This window comes from Atractosteus spatula, chromosome 8 (assembly GCF_055471065.1).
Source record: "Atractosteus spatula isolate fAtrSpa1 chromosome 8, fAtrSpa1.hap1, whole genome shotgun sequence".
Taxonomy (NCBI): Eukaryota; Metazoa; Chordata; class Actinopteri; order Semionotiformes; family Lepisosteidae; genus Atractosteus; species Atractosteus spatula.
The window spans coordinates 1,419,837-1,438,887 of NC_142713.1; the positions used below are offsets into that span (position 1 = coordinate 1,419,837).

The 19,051-nt window shown below is 54.1% G+C and overlaps 1 protein-coding gene across 1 annotated transcript; it reads right to left on the reverse strand.

Moving 5' to 3' along the window:
- Nucleotides 1-2,147: 2,147 nt before the first annotated feature.
- Nucleotides 2,148-18,773, reverse strand: nucb1 (nucleobindin 1). Its single transcript, XM_088923292.1, has 13 exons — nucleotides 18,698-18,773; nucleotides 17,497-17,626; nucleotides 17,214-17,321; nucleotides 12,167-12,299; nucleotides 8,978-9,081; nucleotides 8,319-8,504; nucleotides 6,954-7,044; nucleotides 6,408-6,466; nucleotides 6,113-6,205; nucleotides 4,831-4,920; nucleotides 4,082-4,252; nucleotides 2,704-2,818; nucleotides 2,148-2,553 (listed from the first exon to the last, which is right to left on the reverse strand). The coding sequence occupies exons 2-13, from the start codon at nucleotides 17,623-17,625 to the stop codon at nucleotides 2,462-2,464; spliced, it is 1,371 nt and encodes a 456-aa protein (XP_088779418.1). The 5' UTR covers nucleotide 17,626; nucleotides 18,698-18,773; the 3' UTR covers nucleotides 2,148-2,461.
- Between the last annotated feature and the right edge of the window lie 278 nt (nucleotides 18,774-19,051).

A 19,051-nucleotide genomic window follows, 5' to 3' on the forward strand; every position in this document is an offset into this window, starting at 1 on the left:
GAGGGAGCGTGGGAAGGGCCTGCCGCTGCCGTTGTCTCTCTCCGGTTGTCCTGGAAGACTGTGGGAACAATGGACACTCTGTGATGGAGGGAGCGAGGGAGCGAGGGGGAGAGGTAAAGGCAGAGGGAGGAATGGGGAGACAGAGGGAGAGGGATGAGGTAATGAGGGAATCTGACCGTAACCCTGGAGTCTGTGATCCGTCCTTCCGATGAGACGTAAACCCGAGGTCCTGACTCTGTGGTCATGAACAATCCCAGGGTGTCTCTCGAGAAGAGTCGGGGTGTCACCCCAGTGTCCTGGTCAAACTCCCCCCTGGCCTTTACCCCTCATGGCCTCCTAATAACCCCCCTCTCTGAACTGGCTCCATCCCTCTGCTCTCCTCCCACTGAGAGCTGGTGTGTGGGGAGCGTACTGGCGCACTCTGGCTGCCGTCGCATCACCCAGGTGGGGCTGCACACTGGTGGGGGTGGAGGGGATCCCCATTACCTCTAAAGAGCTTTGAGTGGAGTGTCCAGAAAAGCGCTATGTAAGTGTAAGCAATTATTATTATTATTATTATTAACGGGAGCTGAGTGGTCATCGCTGGTGTCTGTGAACTGGAGCTGTGTGGTCATCGCTGGTGTCTGTGAACGGGAGCTGAGTGGTCATCGCTGGTGTCTGAACTGGAGCTGTGTGGTCATCGCTGGTGTCTAAACTGGAGCTGTGTGGTCATCGCTGGTGTCTGTGAACTGGAGCTGAGTGGTCATCGCTGGTGTCTGTGAACGGGAGCTGAGTGGTCATCGCTGGTGTCTGAACAGGAGCTGTGTGGTCATCGCTGGCGTCTGTGAACGGGAGCTGTGTGGTCATCGCTGGTGTCTAAACTGGAGCTGAGTGGTCATCGCTGGTGTCTAAACTGGAGCTGTGTGGTCATCGCTGGTGTCTGTGAACGGGAGCTGAGTGGTCATCGCTGGTGTCTGTGAACGGGAGCTGTGTGGTCATCGCTGGCGTCTGTGAACTGGAGCTGAGTGGTCATCGCTGGTGTCTGAACTGGAGCTGTGTGGTCATCGCTGGTGTCTAAACTGGAGCTGAGTGGTCATCGCTGGTGTCTGAACTGGAGCTGAGTGGTCATCGCTGGTGTCTGTGACCGGGAGCTGAGTGTGTGTGTGTGTGGGACACTTCCTTCCAACTAAAGAGACTCAGTTCCTCCTGCCCGTCAGTGCGACAGGACCTCGGGCTCTGTGTTACTGCGCGTGACTGTTTGCGATGAATCCGAGACCCAGAACCGAACCACAGGCACGGACCCGCAGGGCGCAGGGTGCCAAAAAACAGTACAGCAGCCGCCTGTGTGTTTTACGCAAAACGTCTTCATACGCGAGTTCGTGTCGACGCGAATTCACGAAAACTCCCGTCTGGCGCACCCGGGCTCAGGTTTGGGAACTACTTACCCAGCCCGCGGCCTCGGCGCGGTCCGTCAAAACCGACGACCAGCTCGACGGGGAGGAGGGCGGCGAGAGACGGGCCCGGTCTGGGGTCCGACGTCGAGATCCCGAGCGAGGCAACGGGTGGGGTGCGGGGAACACGTTAGGGGGCGCGTGTGCACGGCCGGATCGCACCTCCGCCAGCTGCGAGGAGAGGCCGGGAGAAGGCGAGTCCCGAGAGCTGTGCGATGGATCTAGTCCGCGGGGCGGCGGCTCTGTGGCTCAGGATCGGCGCCTGTGGCCGAGGGGTTGCCGGTTCAAATCCCGCGGCCGGCAGAGGAATCCTACTCCGTTGGGCCCCTGAGCAAGGCCCTTAACCCCAGCTGCTCCAGGGGCGCCGTATAAATGTCTGACCCTGCGCTCCGACCCCCAGATTCTCTCCCTGTCTGTGTGTCTCCTGGAGGGCAAGCTGGGGTCTGCGAGAAGACAGATTCCTCATGCAAGACACTGTATCTGGACAATGAAGTGATCTGATCTTACTGAGTGTAGGGTGCAGTCCTGCAGTGCCACACACACCACCAAGTGAGCATAGCGCAGTCTGCCAACACACAGACACACACAGACACACACACGCTCTCCACTGATCTGACCTGTGTGAAACACGGGGGTGATCTGATGGGGGGAGATCTGGGGGGGGTCAGGCGCCCCGGAGGAAGTGGGGAGTCAACCCCAGTAAACCACAGACCCAGACACGGTTCGAGTCTTTATTGGGGGACCAGAACAAACAATCCCAACCGTGAAGGGGGGGGGACCCCGTGAACCCCACCCTGTGACTGGAGCTCCATTTTGGCAACATTGTAAACAAGCGGCCAGACCCACAGAGGACTGTCACCACACACCGGGCTGATCTGGGGGTGCAGGAGGGGTCATTAGGAGGTGAGGAGAGGCTGGTTTGGGGGGTGCAGGAGGGGTCATAAGGAGGTGAGGAGAGGCTGGTTTGGGGGGTGCAGGAGGGGTCATAAGGAGGTGAGGGGAGGCTGGGTTTGGGGGTGCAGGAGGGGTCATTAGGAGGTGTGGAGAGGCTGGTTTTGGGGTGGCTCGGCAGCGAGGGCGTTCTGGGGTTCGACACCGTCCTGGGAGAGAGGGGAGTCTTCACCTGGACAGAGAGGGAGAGAGAGAGACAGGGGTCAGCAGTCTGTCCAGTCCTGGTGCTGCAGGTTCTAACAGGCACAGAGAGAGAGACAGGGGGGCGGGCACACAGAGAGGGAGACAGGACACAGACGGGCGAGGATTGGTCAAGACGCACTTTGCTCTAGTTTCTTCATCTCGCTGTGAAACTGCAGCTCTCCATTAGGGCCCGCGGGGGGCTGTCCATCCTGTGCCGGTGGGGCCTTCTGCCTCTGGGACATCTGCATCACTGCCTGAGGAGAAGAAAATCATATCCATTATACAATAATCATAATAACTGCGCCTGGCTCAGGCCGACCAATCAGCCGCCGCGCTGCTGACTCAGGCCGACCAATCAGACGCCGCGCTGCTGACTCAGGCCGACCAATCAGACGCCGCACTTCTACAAGCGCCTCCCCACTCCCCAGTACCTGCTGGTACTCCTCCTCCTGCGGCACCAGCACCTCCTCTCTGCCCCTCAGCGCCTCCCCCCTGCCCAGTACCTGCTGGTACTCCTCCTTCTGCAGCGCCAGCGCCTCCTCTCTCTCCCTCAGCACCTCCCCCCTGCCCAGTACCTGCTGGTACTCCTTCTGCTGTGCCAGCACCTCCTCTCTCTCCCTCAGCACCTCCCCCCTGCCCAGTACCTGCTGGTTCTCCTTCTTCTGCTGCACCAGCACCTCCCCCCTTCTCCCTCAGCGCCTCCCCCCTGCTCAGTACCTGCTGGTACTCCATCTGCTGTGCCAGCACCTCCCCTCTCTCCCTCAGCACCTCCCCACTCCCCGGTACCTGCTGGTACTCCTCCTTCTGCAGCGCCAGCGCCTCCCCTCTCTCCCTCAGCACCTCCCCCCTGCCCAGTACCTGCTGGTACTCCTCCTCCTGCTGCACCAGCGCCTCCCCTCTCTCCCTCAGCACCTCCCCCCTGCCCAGTACCTGCTGGTATTCCTCCTCCTGCTGCACCAGCGCCTCCCCTCTCTCCCTCAGCACCTCCCCCCTGCCCAGTACCTGCTGGTACTCCTCCTCCTGCTGCACCAGCGCCTCCCCTCTCTCCCTCAGCACCTCCCCCCTGCCCAGTACCTGCTGGTACTCCTCCTCCTGCTGCACCAGCGCCTCCCCTCTCTCCCTCAGCACCTCCCCCCTGCCCAGTACCTGCTGGTACTCCTCCTCCTGCTGCACCAGCGCCTCCTCTCTCTCCCTCAGTGCCTCCCCACCCCTCCCCAGTACCTGCTGGTACTCCTTCTTCTGCAGCGCCAGCGCCTCCCCTCTCTCCCTCAGCGCCTCCCCCCTGCCCAGTACCTGCTGGTACTCCTCCTTCTGCAGCGCCAGCGCCTCCCCTCTCTCCCCCTCAGCACCTCCCCACTGCCCGGTACCTGCTGGTACTCCTCCTCCTGCTGCACCAGCGCCTCCCCTCTCTCCCTCAGTGCCTCCCCACCCCTCCCCAGTACCTGCTGGTACTCCTCCTCCTGCTGCACCAGCGCCTCCTCTCTCTCCCTCAGTGCCTCCCCACCCCTCCCCAGTACCTGCTGGTACTCCTTCTTCTGCAGCGCCAGCGCCTCCCCTCTCTCCCTCAGCGCCTCCTGCTCGTGGTGCAGCTGCTCCGCCCTCTCGCCCAGCTCCGCCTCCTTGGCTGCCAGCTCCGCCTCGAACCCCTGCAGCTCCGCCTCCGTGTACAGGGGCTTCTGGTCCAGCGTCTGGGAGCGAGAGCGAGTCGCTGGTGGGTGTTCCTCCCCGTTCCCGACGGGGGGGAGTCGGCACACATCCGCAGCACCACCTCCGGAAAGGGGGCGACGGCAATTTCCTCCCATCACCGGCACGCTGGGCCACAACCCCCCCCAGGGTACCTCGTTCCTCCATCGCGCCCTGATGCCCCACTGTCCCTTTAATACCCCCCCTGCATTTGCTCCAGACTGCATTTAATCCACTTGGGGGCAGATGGACTACTCAACCCCTCCCCTCCCCCTCACTCACCCCTCCCCCCTCCCACTCCACTCTCCTCAAACCCCTCCCCACTACCACACACCCCTCACTCTCCACAAACCCCTCCCCCCTCCCACACACCCCTCCCTCTCCACTCCCCTCAAACCCCCCCTCTCCACAAACTCCTCCCCACTCCCACACACCCCTCCCTCTCCACTCCACTCAAACTCCTCCCACTCCACTCCCATCAAACCCTCTCTCCACTCTCCTCAAATCCCTCCCTCTCTCTCTCTCCGCCCCCCTCTCCACTCCCCTCAAACCCCTCTCTCTCTCTCCGCCCCCCTCCTCTCACCTCCCACTCTCCCGGGTTACTGAACTCCTTCTTCTCCGTCGACTTCAGGAACTCCTCCAGGCTGACCAAGCGATCATGGTTGGAGTCCACCTGGGGGGGTCGGAGGATTTAGGAGTGAAGACCTGCGGACACACTGACTGAACCTGCAGGAGCAGGACTGGACACCCCTGTCCTAGAGCCAGGACCCTGCCTGGAGGCTCTGATTGGCTCATGAAGGAGTGAAGACCCGCAGACACACTGATTGACCCTGCAGGACCAGGACTGGACACCCCTGTCCTAGAGCCAGGACCCTGCCTGGAGGTTCTGATTGGCTCATGAAGGAGTGAAGACCCGCAGACACACTGACTGACCCTGCAGGACCAGGACTGGACACCCCTGTCCTAGAGCCAGGACCCTGCCTGATCATAGACACTGGACACAGGCAGACCTGGCAGCCCAGAGAGGACACACTGCCAGCACGGACAGTGGAGCAGAGGAGAGACAGAGTTGCACTTTCTGCCACAGTGTGAAAAGTACTCAAGGATTAGACAAACATTCTTCTCCAAAAATAAGTAACCTAATCCCTGAATTCCCACACCTGCCAAAATCAACAGTTTCCACTCCTACTGGAGGAACAGACAGTGAGCCCGTCTCTCAATAATAATAATACAGTGTGTGATCTCCTGTCCCAGCCTGAGGAACAGACAGTGAGCCCGTCTCTCAATAATAATAATACAGTGTGTGATCTCCTGTCCCAGCCTGAGGAACAGTGAGCCTGTCTCTCAATAATAATAATACAGTGTGTGATCTCCTGTCCCAGCCTGAGGAACAGACAGTGAGCCCGTCTCTCAATAATAATAATACAGTGTGTGATCTCCTGTCCCAGCCTGAGGAACAGACAGTGAGCCTGTCTCTCAATAATAATAATAATACAGTGTGTGATCTCCTGTCCCAGCCTGAGGAACAGACAGTGAGCCTGTCTCTCAATAATAATAATACAGTGTGTGATCTCCTGTCACAGCCTGAGGAACAGACAGTGAGCCCGTCTCTCAATAATAATAATACAGTGTGTGATCTCCTGTCCCAGCCTGAGGAACAGACAGTGAGCCTGTCTCTCAATAATAATAATAATACAGTGTGTGATCTCCTGTCCCAGCCTGAGGAACAGACAGTGAGCCTGTCTCTCAATAATAATAATACAGTGTGTGACCTCCTGTCCCAGCCTGATGACCATTGAGCCTGTCTCTCAATAATAATAATAAAATAATTATAATAATAATAATAATAATAAGACAGTGCTGACGTTGCTCATGACATGCTCCCTCATGCGTAAACGCTCCTCTTCCATCTCCACCATGTCGTCCTCCTCGTTTCGGGGGTCATAGACCTTCTCCAGCTGGGACAGAGACAGAGTATGAGAGAGAGAGAGACAGAGAGGTCAACACACACACGTATACACCCTCTCCAGCTGGAACAGGCGGACAGAGAGGGAGACAGGATAACACCTGCAGACACACAGACACCTTCTCCAGCTGGGACGGACAAACAGACAGACAGAGAGACACTCTGACAGAAACAGACGAAGAGTTTAGACCAACCTCCTTAGTAAACAGGGCTTCCAATTCTTGTTCATCTAGAACACCGTCGCCATTAGTGTCTGCAGGAGAGACAGACAGACAGACAGGCCGGGTGTGTGAGTATCAGACACTAATGATACAGGAGAGACAGACAGACAGGCCGGGTGTGTGAGTATCAAACACTAATGATACAGGAGAGACAGACAGACAGACAGACAGACAGACAGGCCAGGTGTGTGAGTATCAGACACTAATGATACAGGAGAGACAGACAGACAGGCCGGGTGTGTGAGTATCAAACACTAATGATACAGGAGAGACAGACAGACAGGCCGGGTGTGTGAGTATCAGACACTAATGATACAGGAGAGACAGACAGACAGGCCGGGTGTGTGAGTATCAGACACTAATGATACAGGAGAGACAGACAGACAGGCCGGGTGTGTGAGTATCAAACACTAATGATACAGGAGAGACAGACAGACAGGCCGGGTGTGTGAGTATCAGACACTAATGATACAGGAGAGACAGAGGGAGACAGTCACAGCGCCAGTGACAGAGTCGGACCGTGGAGGGTGAAGAAGGTCTTGGGGTTGAACTCCTGGGGGTCCAGTCCGTCCGTCTCCTCCCACACCTCTCGGAGCTGAGCCTGGCTCCCCTGGGAGACAGAGAGACCCGCGTCACACAGACTCCATCCGTCCCTCTCTCTAACCCCCGCCTAGGAGAGACCAGCCCCACGCTGTACTGTTACTGACTATACTAGCTCCCCCTTGAACCCCAACCCTAATCTCTCTCCCTCCAGCCTCCTGTAACCCTAACCCTAAATCTCCCTCTATCTCCCTCTCCCTCCCTCTCCCAGTAACCCTCACCCCGATCCCCCTCTCTCAGTAACCCTCACCCCGATCCCCCTCTCTCAGTAACCCAGATCTCTCCCTCCCTCTCTCAGTAACCCTCACCCTAATCCCCCTCACTCAGTAACCCCGATCCCCCTCTCTCAGTAACCCTCACCCCGATCCCCCTCTCTCAGTAACCCCAATCCCCCTCTCTCAGTAACCCTCACCCCGATCCCCCTCTCTCAGTAACCCCGATCCCCCTCTCTCAGTAACCCTCACCCCAATCCCCCTCTCTCAGTAACCCCGATCTCTCCCTCCCTCTCTCAGTAACCCTCACCCTAATCCCCCTCACTCAGTAACCCCGATCCCCCTCTCTCAGTAACCCTCACCCCGATCCCCCTCTCTCAGTAACCCTCACCCTGATCCCCCTCTCTCAGTAACCCCAATCCCCCTCTCTCAGTAACCCCGATCCCCCTCTCTCAGTAACCCCGATCTCTCCCTCCCTCTCTCAGTAACCCTCACCCTGATCCCCCTCTCTCAGTAACCCCGATCCCCCTCTCTCAGTAACCCTCACCCTGATCCCCCTCTCTCAGTAACCCTCACCCTGATCACCCTCTCTCAGTAACCCCAATCCCCCTCTCTCAGTAACCCTCACCCCGATCCCCCTCTCTCAGTAACCCTCACCCTGATCCCCCTCTCTCAGTAACCCCGATCTCTCCCTCCCTCTCTCAGTAAACCCGATCTCTCCCTCCCTCTCTCAGTAACCCTCACCCCGATCCCCCTCTCTCAGTAACCCCGATCTCTCCCTCCCTCTCAGTAACCCCGATCTCTCCCTCCCTCTCTCAGTAACCCTCACCCTGATCCCCCTCTCTCAGTAACCCCGATCTCTCCCTCCCTCTCTCAGTAAACCCGATCTCTCCCTCCCTCTCTCAGTAACCCTCACCCCGATCCCCCTCTCTCAGTAACCGCGATCTCTCCCTCCCTCTCAGTAACCCCGATCTCTCCCTCCCTCTCAGTAACCCCGATCTCTCCCTCCCTCTCTCAGTAACCCCGATCTCTCCCTCCCTCTCTCAGTAACCCTCGCCCCGATCCCCCTCACCGGGGCGTTGATCTTGGGGTGCTGCCGGTGCCTCTCGCGCAGCTCCTCCAGCCTCTGCGCCTCCTCCTGGCGCCTCTCCTGGTCCAGCCCCCTCAGGTACTCCCTCCTCTCGTGCTCCTTCAGCATCTCGTAGCGCTTGAACTCCTCGTGCCGAGCCGCGTCGTAGCTCTCCAGGTCCCGCGTCGCCTGGGCCGGCCGGAGAGGGACGGGGCGTCACCGGGGGCCCCCCGTGTACCCCAGTGTAGCACAGCACAGGGGGGGCCCCCCGTGTACCCCAGTGTAGCACAGCACAACAGAGACCCCAGTGTAGCACAACACAGCACAGCAGAGACCCCAGTGTACCCCAGTGTAGTACAGCACAGCACAGAGGAGCCCCCAGTGTAGCACAACACAGCACAGCACAGGGGAGCCCCCAGTGTACCCCAGCACAGCACAGCACGGCACGGCGGGACCCCCCGTGTGTACTCCAGCACAGCACAGCATAACAGAGCCCCCAGTGTACCCCAGTGTAGCACAGCACAGCACAGCGGAGCCCCCAGTGTACCCCAGCACAGCGGAGCCCCCAGTGTACCCCAGCACAGCGGAGCCCCCAGTGTACCCCAGCACAGCGGAGCCCCCAGTGTACCGCAGCACAAGACTTCACCCCTGGTCTGTCTCACCGCCTCAATCAGCAGCTCCAGGTCTTTGGCTTCGAAGGTGTGCTGGTTCTGAGGGTCCAGGTGCTCAAACTGCTTCAGCAGAGTAGCGTGATCTACCTGCACACCTGCAGAGAGACAGGGAGAGAGAGAGAGAGAGGTGTGATCTACCTGCACACCTGCAGAGAGACAGGGAGAGAGAGAGAGAGAGAGAGGTGTGATCTACCTGCACACCTGCAGAGACAGGGAGAGAGAGAGAGAGAGAGGTGTGATCTACCTGCACACCTGCAGAGAGACAAGGAGAGAGAGAGAGGTGTGATCTACCTGCACACCTGCAGAGAGACAGGGAGAGGTGTGATCTACCTGCACACCTGCAGAGAGACAGGGAGAGAGAGAGAGAGAGAGAGAGAGAGAGAGAGAGAGAGAGAGAGAGAGGTGTGATCTACCTGCAGAGAGACAGAGAGAGAGAGAGAGGTGTGATCTACCTGCACACCTGCAGAGAGAGAGAGAGAGAGAGAGAGAGAGAGAGAGAGAGAGAGAGAGTTTTATAAACTACTCCAAAGCGGCATAGGGGGCAAAGTGTACGACATAATTAAATCAATGTATTCAGAGAGCAAATGTGCAGTGAAAATTGGAAACAAAAGGACTAAATTCTTCACCCAAGGCCGCGGGGTGAGACAGGGCTGCAGCCTGAGCCCAACACTGTTCAATATCTATATCAACGAATTAGCAGGAATGTTGGAGCAGTCTGCAGCTCCTGGTCTCACACTACACGACACAGAAATCAAGTTCCTGCTCTACGCAGATGACCTGGTCCTGCTGTCGCCCACAGAACAGGGGCTGCAGCAGAACCTGGCACTGCTGGAGCAGTACTGTCAGACCTGGGCACTGACAGTCAATCTGGACAAGACCAGAGTTATGGTTTTCCAGAAGAAAGCCAGACCTCAGGGAAACAGGTACAAATTCACACTGAACAACAACACACTGGAGCACACATCCAGCTACACATATCTCGGTCTCACCATCAGCTCTTCCGGGAGTTTTGACCTGGCAGTGAAGGCACTGAGGGAGAAGGCACTCAGGGCTTTCTACGCAATAAGAAAGAGGCTCTTCAACATCAACCCACCAACAAGAATCTGGCTCCAAATACTTGAAAGTGTAATCCAACCCATTGCCCTATACGGCAGTGAAGTGTGGGGTCCCCTCACAGACCAGGATTACACCCAATGGGACAAACACCCCACAGAAACTCTGCACATGGAGATCTGTAGAAACATCCTCCGTGTGCAGAGAAGAACTCCTAACAACGGGTGCAGGGCCGAATTAGGCCAGTACCCACTATTGATAAACATACAGAAAAGAATATTCAAGTATTGGCTACACCTAAAAAACAGTGACCAAAATTCCTACCACCACAAAGCCCTGCTGAGCCAAGAGCTGAGCCCAGAACAGAGCCCCCTGAGCCAGCTGGTCCTGAGGCTCACCGACCTGAGCCACACCGACACTAACCAGCCTCAGGACAGCACTGCTAGAGCACCACAACCCAGACTCAACCACATCACAGCACAGATCAAACAGCAATATCTCACACACTGGGACACACACACACAGACACAACATAAACTGGAATGTTACAGAACCTTAAACAGACAATACACACTAGCTGAATATTTGACCAAAATAAAAAATAACAAACAGAAACAGACCCTGACGAAGTACAGGCTCAGTGACCACAACCTGGCCATAGAAACTGGGCGACACAGGCAGACCTGGCTGTCCAGAGAGGACAGGCTGTGCTCCCACTGCCAGCGGGGAGAAATAGAGACAGAGGTGCACTTCCTACTGCACTGTGACAGATACTCTGGGATTAGAGAAACATTCTTCCCGAAATTCAGAAATCTAATCCCAGAGTTCCCACACCTGCCAGAATCACAACGGGTCCCAATCCTACTGGGAGAGGGAGGAGGGAACTCAGTTGAACTGGCAGCCCAGTATGTGATCTCCTGTCACAGCCTGAGGAACAGTGAGTCTGTCTCCCAATAATGCTCCAGCCGCCTACAGAATATGTCAATATTGTATAATATGTCTTTGTTGTAAATGTCTGTAATATGTCTGTAGATTTTATTTTACTTCTATTTTTGTTTTGTTTCATGTAAATATCATTACTTTCATTTGCTTTGGCAACACTGATTGTACCCATCGGTCATGCTAATAAAGCACCTTGAATTGAAATTGAATTGAATTGAGAGAGAGAGAGAGAGAGAGAGAGAGAGAGAGAGGTGATCTACCTGCACACCTGCAGAGAGAGCGAGAGAGAGGTGTGATCTACCTGCACACCTGCAGAGAGAGCGAGAGAGAGAGAGAGAGAGAGAGAGAGAGAGGTGTGATCTACCTGCACACCTGCAGAGAGAGAGAGCTACTGGACAAACTCCAGGCCCTCAGACCACGCAAAGCCTGTGGCCAAGATGGAGTCAACAACGAGATTCTGAGACACAGCAGCCCAGAGCTGCAACAAGCCCTGCTCAAACTCCTCAATCTCATCATGACAGCTGGATGTTCCCCGAGGCCTGGAACCAAGGACTGATCACGCCCATCTGCAAGAGTGGAGACAGACTCCATCCCAACAACTACCGGGCATCTGTGTGAACAGTAACCTGGGGAAGGTATTCTGCAGTATCCTGAACACACGAATACTGGCCTTCCTTACTGAACACAATGTCCTGAGCAAGAGTCAGATTGACTTCTTACCAGATCACATTTACGCCCTACACACACTGATAGACAAACACGTCCACCAAAAACACAAAGGAAAAATTTTTGCCTGCTTTGTCGATTTCAGAAAAGCATTTGACTCGATTTGGCACGAAGGATTGTTTTATAAAACTTCTCCACAGTGGCATAGGGGGCAAAGTGTACGACATCATTAAATCAATGTATTCAGAGAGCAAATGTGCAGTGAAAATTGGAAACAAAAGGACCAAATTCTTCACCCAAGGCCGCGGGGTGAGACAGGGCTGCAGCCTGAGCCCAACACTGTTCAATATCTAGATCAACGAATTAGCAGGAATGTTGGAGCAGTCTGCAGCTCCTGGTCTCACACTACACGACACAGAGATCAAGAGATCTGTAGGAACAGAAACCTGGGGAGGACCTTCAGGACTGGAGTCACCAGCCACAGGGCCACGGGAAGGCACTTTCGCCAGTAAGACTCACTGTTCTGGTCAGTGCTGTCCAGCTTGGCCTTCAAGAGCATCCGCAGGCGGGACACCTCCTGTCTCTTCAGCTCGTCCAGACGAGTCCGCACATGGTGACCCACGAAGTCCAGCTCCTTACTGAGCTTCCCACTCTGAGAGAGACACAGGGGTCAGCTGACTGGACACTCCAGTACAGTAACACTGCACTGAGAGAGAGAGGGGTTAATACACACACACTGACTAGACACTCCAGTACATTAACACTGCACTGAGAGAGAGGGGGGTTAATACACACACACTGACTGGACACTCCAGTACATTAACACTGCACTGAGAGAGAGAGGGGTTAATACAGACACACTGACTGGACACTCCAGTACATTAACACTGCACTGAGAGAGAGAGGGGTTCATACACACACACTGACTGGACACTCCAGTACATTAACACTGCACTGAGAGAGAGAGGGGTTAATACACACACACTGACTGGACACTCCAGTACATTAACACTGCACTGAGAGAGAGAGGGGTTAATACACACACTGACTGGACACTCCAGTACATTAACACTGCACTGAGAGAGAGAGAGAGGGGTTAATACACACACTGACTGGACACTCCAGTACATTAACACGGCACTGAGAGAGAGAGGGGTTAATACAGACACACTGACTGGACACTCCAGTACATTAACACTGCACTGAGAGAGAGAGGGGTTCATACAGACACACTGACTGGACACTCCAGTACATTAACACTGCACTGAGAGAGAGAGGGGTTCATACAGACACACTGACTGGACACTCCAGTACATGAACACTGCACTGAGAGAGAGAGGGGTTAATACACACACACTGACTGGACACTCCAGTACATTAACACTGCACTGAGAGAGAGGGGTTAATACACACACACACTGACTGGACACTCCAGTACATTAACACTGCACTGAGAGAGAGGGGTTAATACAGACACACTGACTGGACACTCCAGTACATTAACACTGCACTGAGAGAGAGAGGGGTTAATACAGACACACTGACTGGACACTCCAGTACATTAACACTGCACTGAGAGAGAGAGGGGTTAATACAGACACACTGACTGGACACTCCAGTACATTAACACTGCACTGAGAGAGAGAGGGGTTAATACAGACACACTGACTGGACACTCCAGTACATGAACACTGCACTGAGAGAGAGAGGGGTTAATACACACACACTGACTGGACACTCCAGTACATTAACACTGCACTGAGAGAGAGAGGGGTTCATACAGACACACTGACTGGACACTCCAGTACATTAACAATGCACTGAGAGAGAGAGGGGGGTTAATACACACACACTGACTGGACACTCCAGTACATTAACACTGCACTGAGAGAGAGGGGTTAATACAGACACATTGACTGGACACTCCAGTACATTAACACTACACTGAGAGAGAGAGGGGTTAATACACACACACTGACTGGACACTCCAGTACATTAACACTGCACTGAGAGAGAGAGGGGTTAATACACACACACTGACTGGACACTCCAGTACATTAACACTGCACTGAGAGAGAGAGGGGTTAATACAGACACACTGACTGGACACTCCAGTACATTAACACTGCACTGAGAGAGAGAGGGGTTCATACAGACACACTGACTGGACACTCCAGTACATTAACACTGCACTGAGAGAGAGAGGGGTTAATACAGACACACTGACTGGACACTCCAGTACATTAACACTACACTGAGAGAGAGAGGGGTTAATACACACACACTGACTGGACACTCCAGTACATTAACACTGCACTGAGAGAGAGAGGGGTTAATACAGACACACTGACTGGACACTCCAGTACATTAACACTGCACTGAGAGAGAGAGGGGTTAATACAGACACACTGACTGGACACTCCAGTACATGAACACTGCACTGAGAGAGAGAGAGGGGTTAATACAGACACACTGACTGGACACTCCAGTACATTAACACTGCACTGAGAGAGAGAGAGGGGTTAATACACACACACTGACTGGACACTCCAGTACATTAACACTGCACTGAGAGAGAGAGGGGTTCATACACACACACTGACTGGACACTCCAGTACATTAACACTGCACTGAGAGAGAGGGGGGTTAATACACACACACTGACTGGACACTCCAGTACATTAACACTGCACTGAGAGAGAGAGGGGTTAATACACACACACTGACTGGACACTCCAGTACATTAACACTGCACTGAGAGAGAGAGGGGTTAATACAGACACACTGACTGGACACTCCAGTACATGAACACTGCACTGAGAGAGAGAGAGGGGTTAATACAGACACACTGACTGGACACTCCAGTACATTAACACTGCACTGAGAGAGAGAGGGGTTCATACAGACACACTGACTGGACACTCCAGTACATTAACACTGCACTGAGAGAGAGAGGGGTTAATACAGACACACTGACTGGACACTCCAGTACATTAACACTGCACTGAGAGAGAGAGAGGGGTTAATACACACACACTGACTGGACACTCCAGTACATTAACACTGCACTGAGAGAGAGAGGGGTTCATACAGACACACTGACTGGACACTCCAGTACATTAACACTGCACTGAGAGAGAGAGGGGTTAATACAGACACACTGACTGGACACTCCAGTACATTAACACTGCACTGAGAGAGAGAGGGGTTAATACTGACACACTGACTGGACACTCCAGTACATTAACACTGCACTGAGAGAGAAAGGGGTTAATACAGACACACTGACTGGACACTCCAGTACATTAACACTGCACTGAGAGAGAGAGAGGGGGGTTAATACACACACTGACTGGACACTCCAGTACATTAACACTGCACTGAGAGAGAGAGGGGTTAATACAGACACACTGACTGGACACTCCAGTACACTAACACTGCACTGAGAGAGAGAGGGGTTAATACTGACACACTGACTGGACACTCCAGTACATTAACACTGCACTGAGAGAGAGAGAGGGGTTAATACACACACACTGACTGGACACTCCAGTACATTAACACTGCACTGAGAGAGAGAGGGGTTAATACACACACACTGACTGGACACTCCAGTACAGTAACACTGCACTGAGAGAGAGAGAGAGAGGGGTTAATACAGACACACTGACTGGACACTCCAGTACATTAACACTGCACTGAGAGAGAGAGGGGTTAATACAGACACACTGACTGGACACTCCAGCACATTAACACTGCACTGAGAGAGAGGGGTTAATACACACACACTGACTGGACACTCCAGTACATGAACACTGCACTGAGAGAGAGAGGGGTTAATACACACACACTGACTGGACACTCCAGTACATTAACACTGCACTGAGAGAGAGAGGGGTTAATACACACACACTGACTGGACACTCCAGTACATTAACACTGCACTGAGAGAGAGAGGGGTTAATACACACACCCTGACTGGACACTCCAGTACATTAACACTGCACTGAGAGAGAGAGGGGTTAATACACACACATTGACTGGACACTCCAGTACATTAACACTGCACTGAGAGAGAGAGGGGTTAATACAGACACACTGACTGGACACTCCAGTACATTAACACTGCACTGAGAGAGAGAGAGGGGTTCATACACACACACTGACTGGACACTCCAGTACATTAACACTGCACTGAGAGAGAGAGGGGTTAATACACACACACTGACTGGACACTCCAGTACATTAACACTGCACTGAGAGAGAGGGGTTAATACACACACACACTGACTGGACACTCCAGTACATTAACACTGCACTGAGAGAGAGAGAGGGGTTAATACACACACACTGACTGGACACTCCAGTACATTAACACTGCACTGAGAGAGAGAGGGGTTAATACACACACACTGACTGGACACTCCAGTACATTAACACTGCACTGAGAGAGAGAGGGGTTAATACAGACACACTGACTGGACACTCCAGTACATTAACACTGCACTGAGAGAGAGAGGGGTTAATACAGACACACTGACTGGACACTCCAGTACATTAACACTGCACTGAGAGAGAGAGAGGGGTTAATACACACACACTGACTGGACACTCCAGTACATTAACACTGCACTGAGAGAGAGAGGGGTTAATACAGACACACTGACTGGACACTCCAGTACATTAACACTGCACTGAGAGAGAGGGGTTAATACACACACACACTGACTGGACACTCCAGTACATTAACACTGCACTGAGAGAGAGAGAGGGGTTAATACACACACACTGACTGGACACTCCAGTACATTAACACTGCACTGAGAGAGAGAGGGGTTCATACAGACACACTGACTGGACACTCCAGTACATTAACACTGCACTGAGAGAGAGAGGGGTTAATACAGACACACTGACTGGACACTCCAGTACATTAACACTGCACTGAGAGAGAGAGGGGTTCATACAGACACACTGACTGGACACTCCAGTACATTAACACTGCACTGAGAGAGAGAGGGGTTCATACAGACACACTGACTGGACACTCCAGTACATTAACACTGAGAGAGAGAGGGGTTAATACACACACACTGACTGGACACTCCAGTACATTAACACTGAGAGAGAGAGGGGTTAATACAGACACACTGACTGGACACTCCAGTACATTAACACTGCACTGAGAGAGAGAGGGGTTAATACAGACACACTGACTGGACACTCCAGTACATTAACACTGCACTGAGAGAGAGAGGGGTTCATACACACACACTGACTGGACACTCCAGTACATTAACACTGCACTGAGAGAGAGAGGGGTTAATACACACACACTGACTGGACACTCCAGTACATTAACACTGCACTGAGAGAGAGAGGGGTTAATACAGACACACTGACTGGACACTCCAGTACATTAACACTGCACTGAGAGAGAGGGGTTAATACACACACACACTGACTGGACACTCCAGTACATTAACACTGCACTGAGAGAGAGAGAGGGGTTAATACACACACACTGACTGGACACTCCCTCTCACTACCCATCTGCTCTCCGTGCCTTGATGTCCTCTGTGTTTGCCGTCTGCAGCTTCTCTCTGAAGTGAGGGTCAGTCTCCAGCACGTCAATCACCTCCCGCAGGTATCGGTCGTAGTACAGCCCTGTGTCCTGAGACACAGAAAGAAGGTCATGCCCACTCTAGGCCGCTCACAGACAAACACGCTGGAAAGAACTACATCACCCATGAACCTCTGCAGCGGCCCCCTTGCTGGATGGGGAAGAATACCTGCCCCAGTGTTCAGTGGGAGTTGTAGTTCCTTAATGACGAACACATAGCTAGTACCAGTGACTCTTCCTGTTTGTCCTGTTGAGGAGGTGGGTCCTCAGGCGGCTTCTGATTGCGATGAATAGGCACTGACCACGCCCCTAGGATGACTGACAGCAGCAGCAGCCAATGATATGTGGCAGTCATTCTGGATGGGGAAAGAAAGAGAAAGGAGGAATTAAACAGAATCTGATGCACTGTTGCAATGTGGGATTGATATGATAAGATCAGATCATTTGTCCAGATACAGTGTCTTGCATGAGGAATCTGTCTTCTCGCAGACCCCAGCTTGCCCTCCAGGAGACACACAGACAGGGAGAGAAGCTGGGGGTCGGAGCGCAGGGTCAGACATTTATACGGCGCCCCTGGAGCAGCTGGGGTGAAGGGCCTCGCTCAGGGGCCCAACGGAGTAGGATTCCTCTGCCGGCCGCGGGATTCGAACCGGCAACCCCTCGGCCACAGGCGCCGATCCTGAGCCACAGAGCCGCCGCTCCGCCACTGGATTGGTAACTCCAGGTCTGACAGCTCATCTGTACTCAGTGAAAAGGAGTCCTTATGTGCTTGAGAAAACTGAAAAAAAATAATTCCAGTCTTGTGACACCAGGAGGACAGCCGGTCCAGCGGTTCAGGTCCAGTCCTGTTACACCAGGAGGACAGCCGGTCCGGCGGTTCAGGTCCAGTGCTGTTACACCAGGAGGACAGCCGGTCCGGCGGTTCAGGTCCAGTCCTGTTGGACCAGGAGGACAGCCGGTCCGGCGGTTCAGGTCCAGTCCTGTTGGACCGGAAGGACAGCTGGTCCAGTGGTTCAGGTCCAGTCCTGTTACACCGGGAGGACAGCTGGTCCGGTGGTTCAGGTCCAGAACTGTTAGACCGGGAGGATCCCTGCTCGAGTCTCCTGGTCCAGTTCCTGACACCCTGAACCCCGAGGTGCGCTCTCAGTGACGGAGCAGGAGCTCCCGACCCCGAGGTTTCGACCTGCTCGGAAACCCCCCCCCGGCCTCAGCTGACACGACTGAGCCAGGGCTGCAGACCCTTCTCCCCGGCCTCAGGCACAGGGCTCTTCACAATGACCGACAAACACGAGCAGGTGGAGGGGGAACACTGTCGGGGCACACCGTGACTCCCCGGCTCCGGCGGCGGCGGCCCCGCTCCCCTCTGTCTCTCGGACGGTACCGGGCTGTCGGTACTGTTTAGACTCACACCTGCATCCCTGACTCACCTGTAAACACACGGGCCGCGTCTCCACACCCGCAACTGCACACGGGACCTGCTGGAACTTGTGACGTCATAAGGACGCGTCCAGCTCCCGGTCTTCTGCTCTTCTCGCGAGAAGCCCGCAGCCCGGGGGGGGGTTACCGTATTCACGGGTGTTGACGCGCAGGCTTGTTTTCTTTCCTTTCCTCCCTCAGAAACAACTAAGGGCACATCTCCAGACTACTTTTTAAAATTAAGAATATGAAACCTGAGCGTTCCTCACCGTGGCCGAGGGGCGACTACGTTCCTGATGATAGTACATGTACTCTAGTGTGTGATGTATGTAGTATTGTTGTTACCATGAAAAAAGCAACTGCGA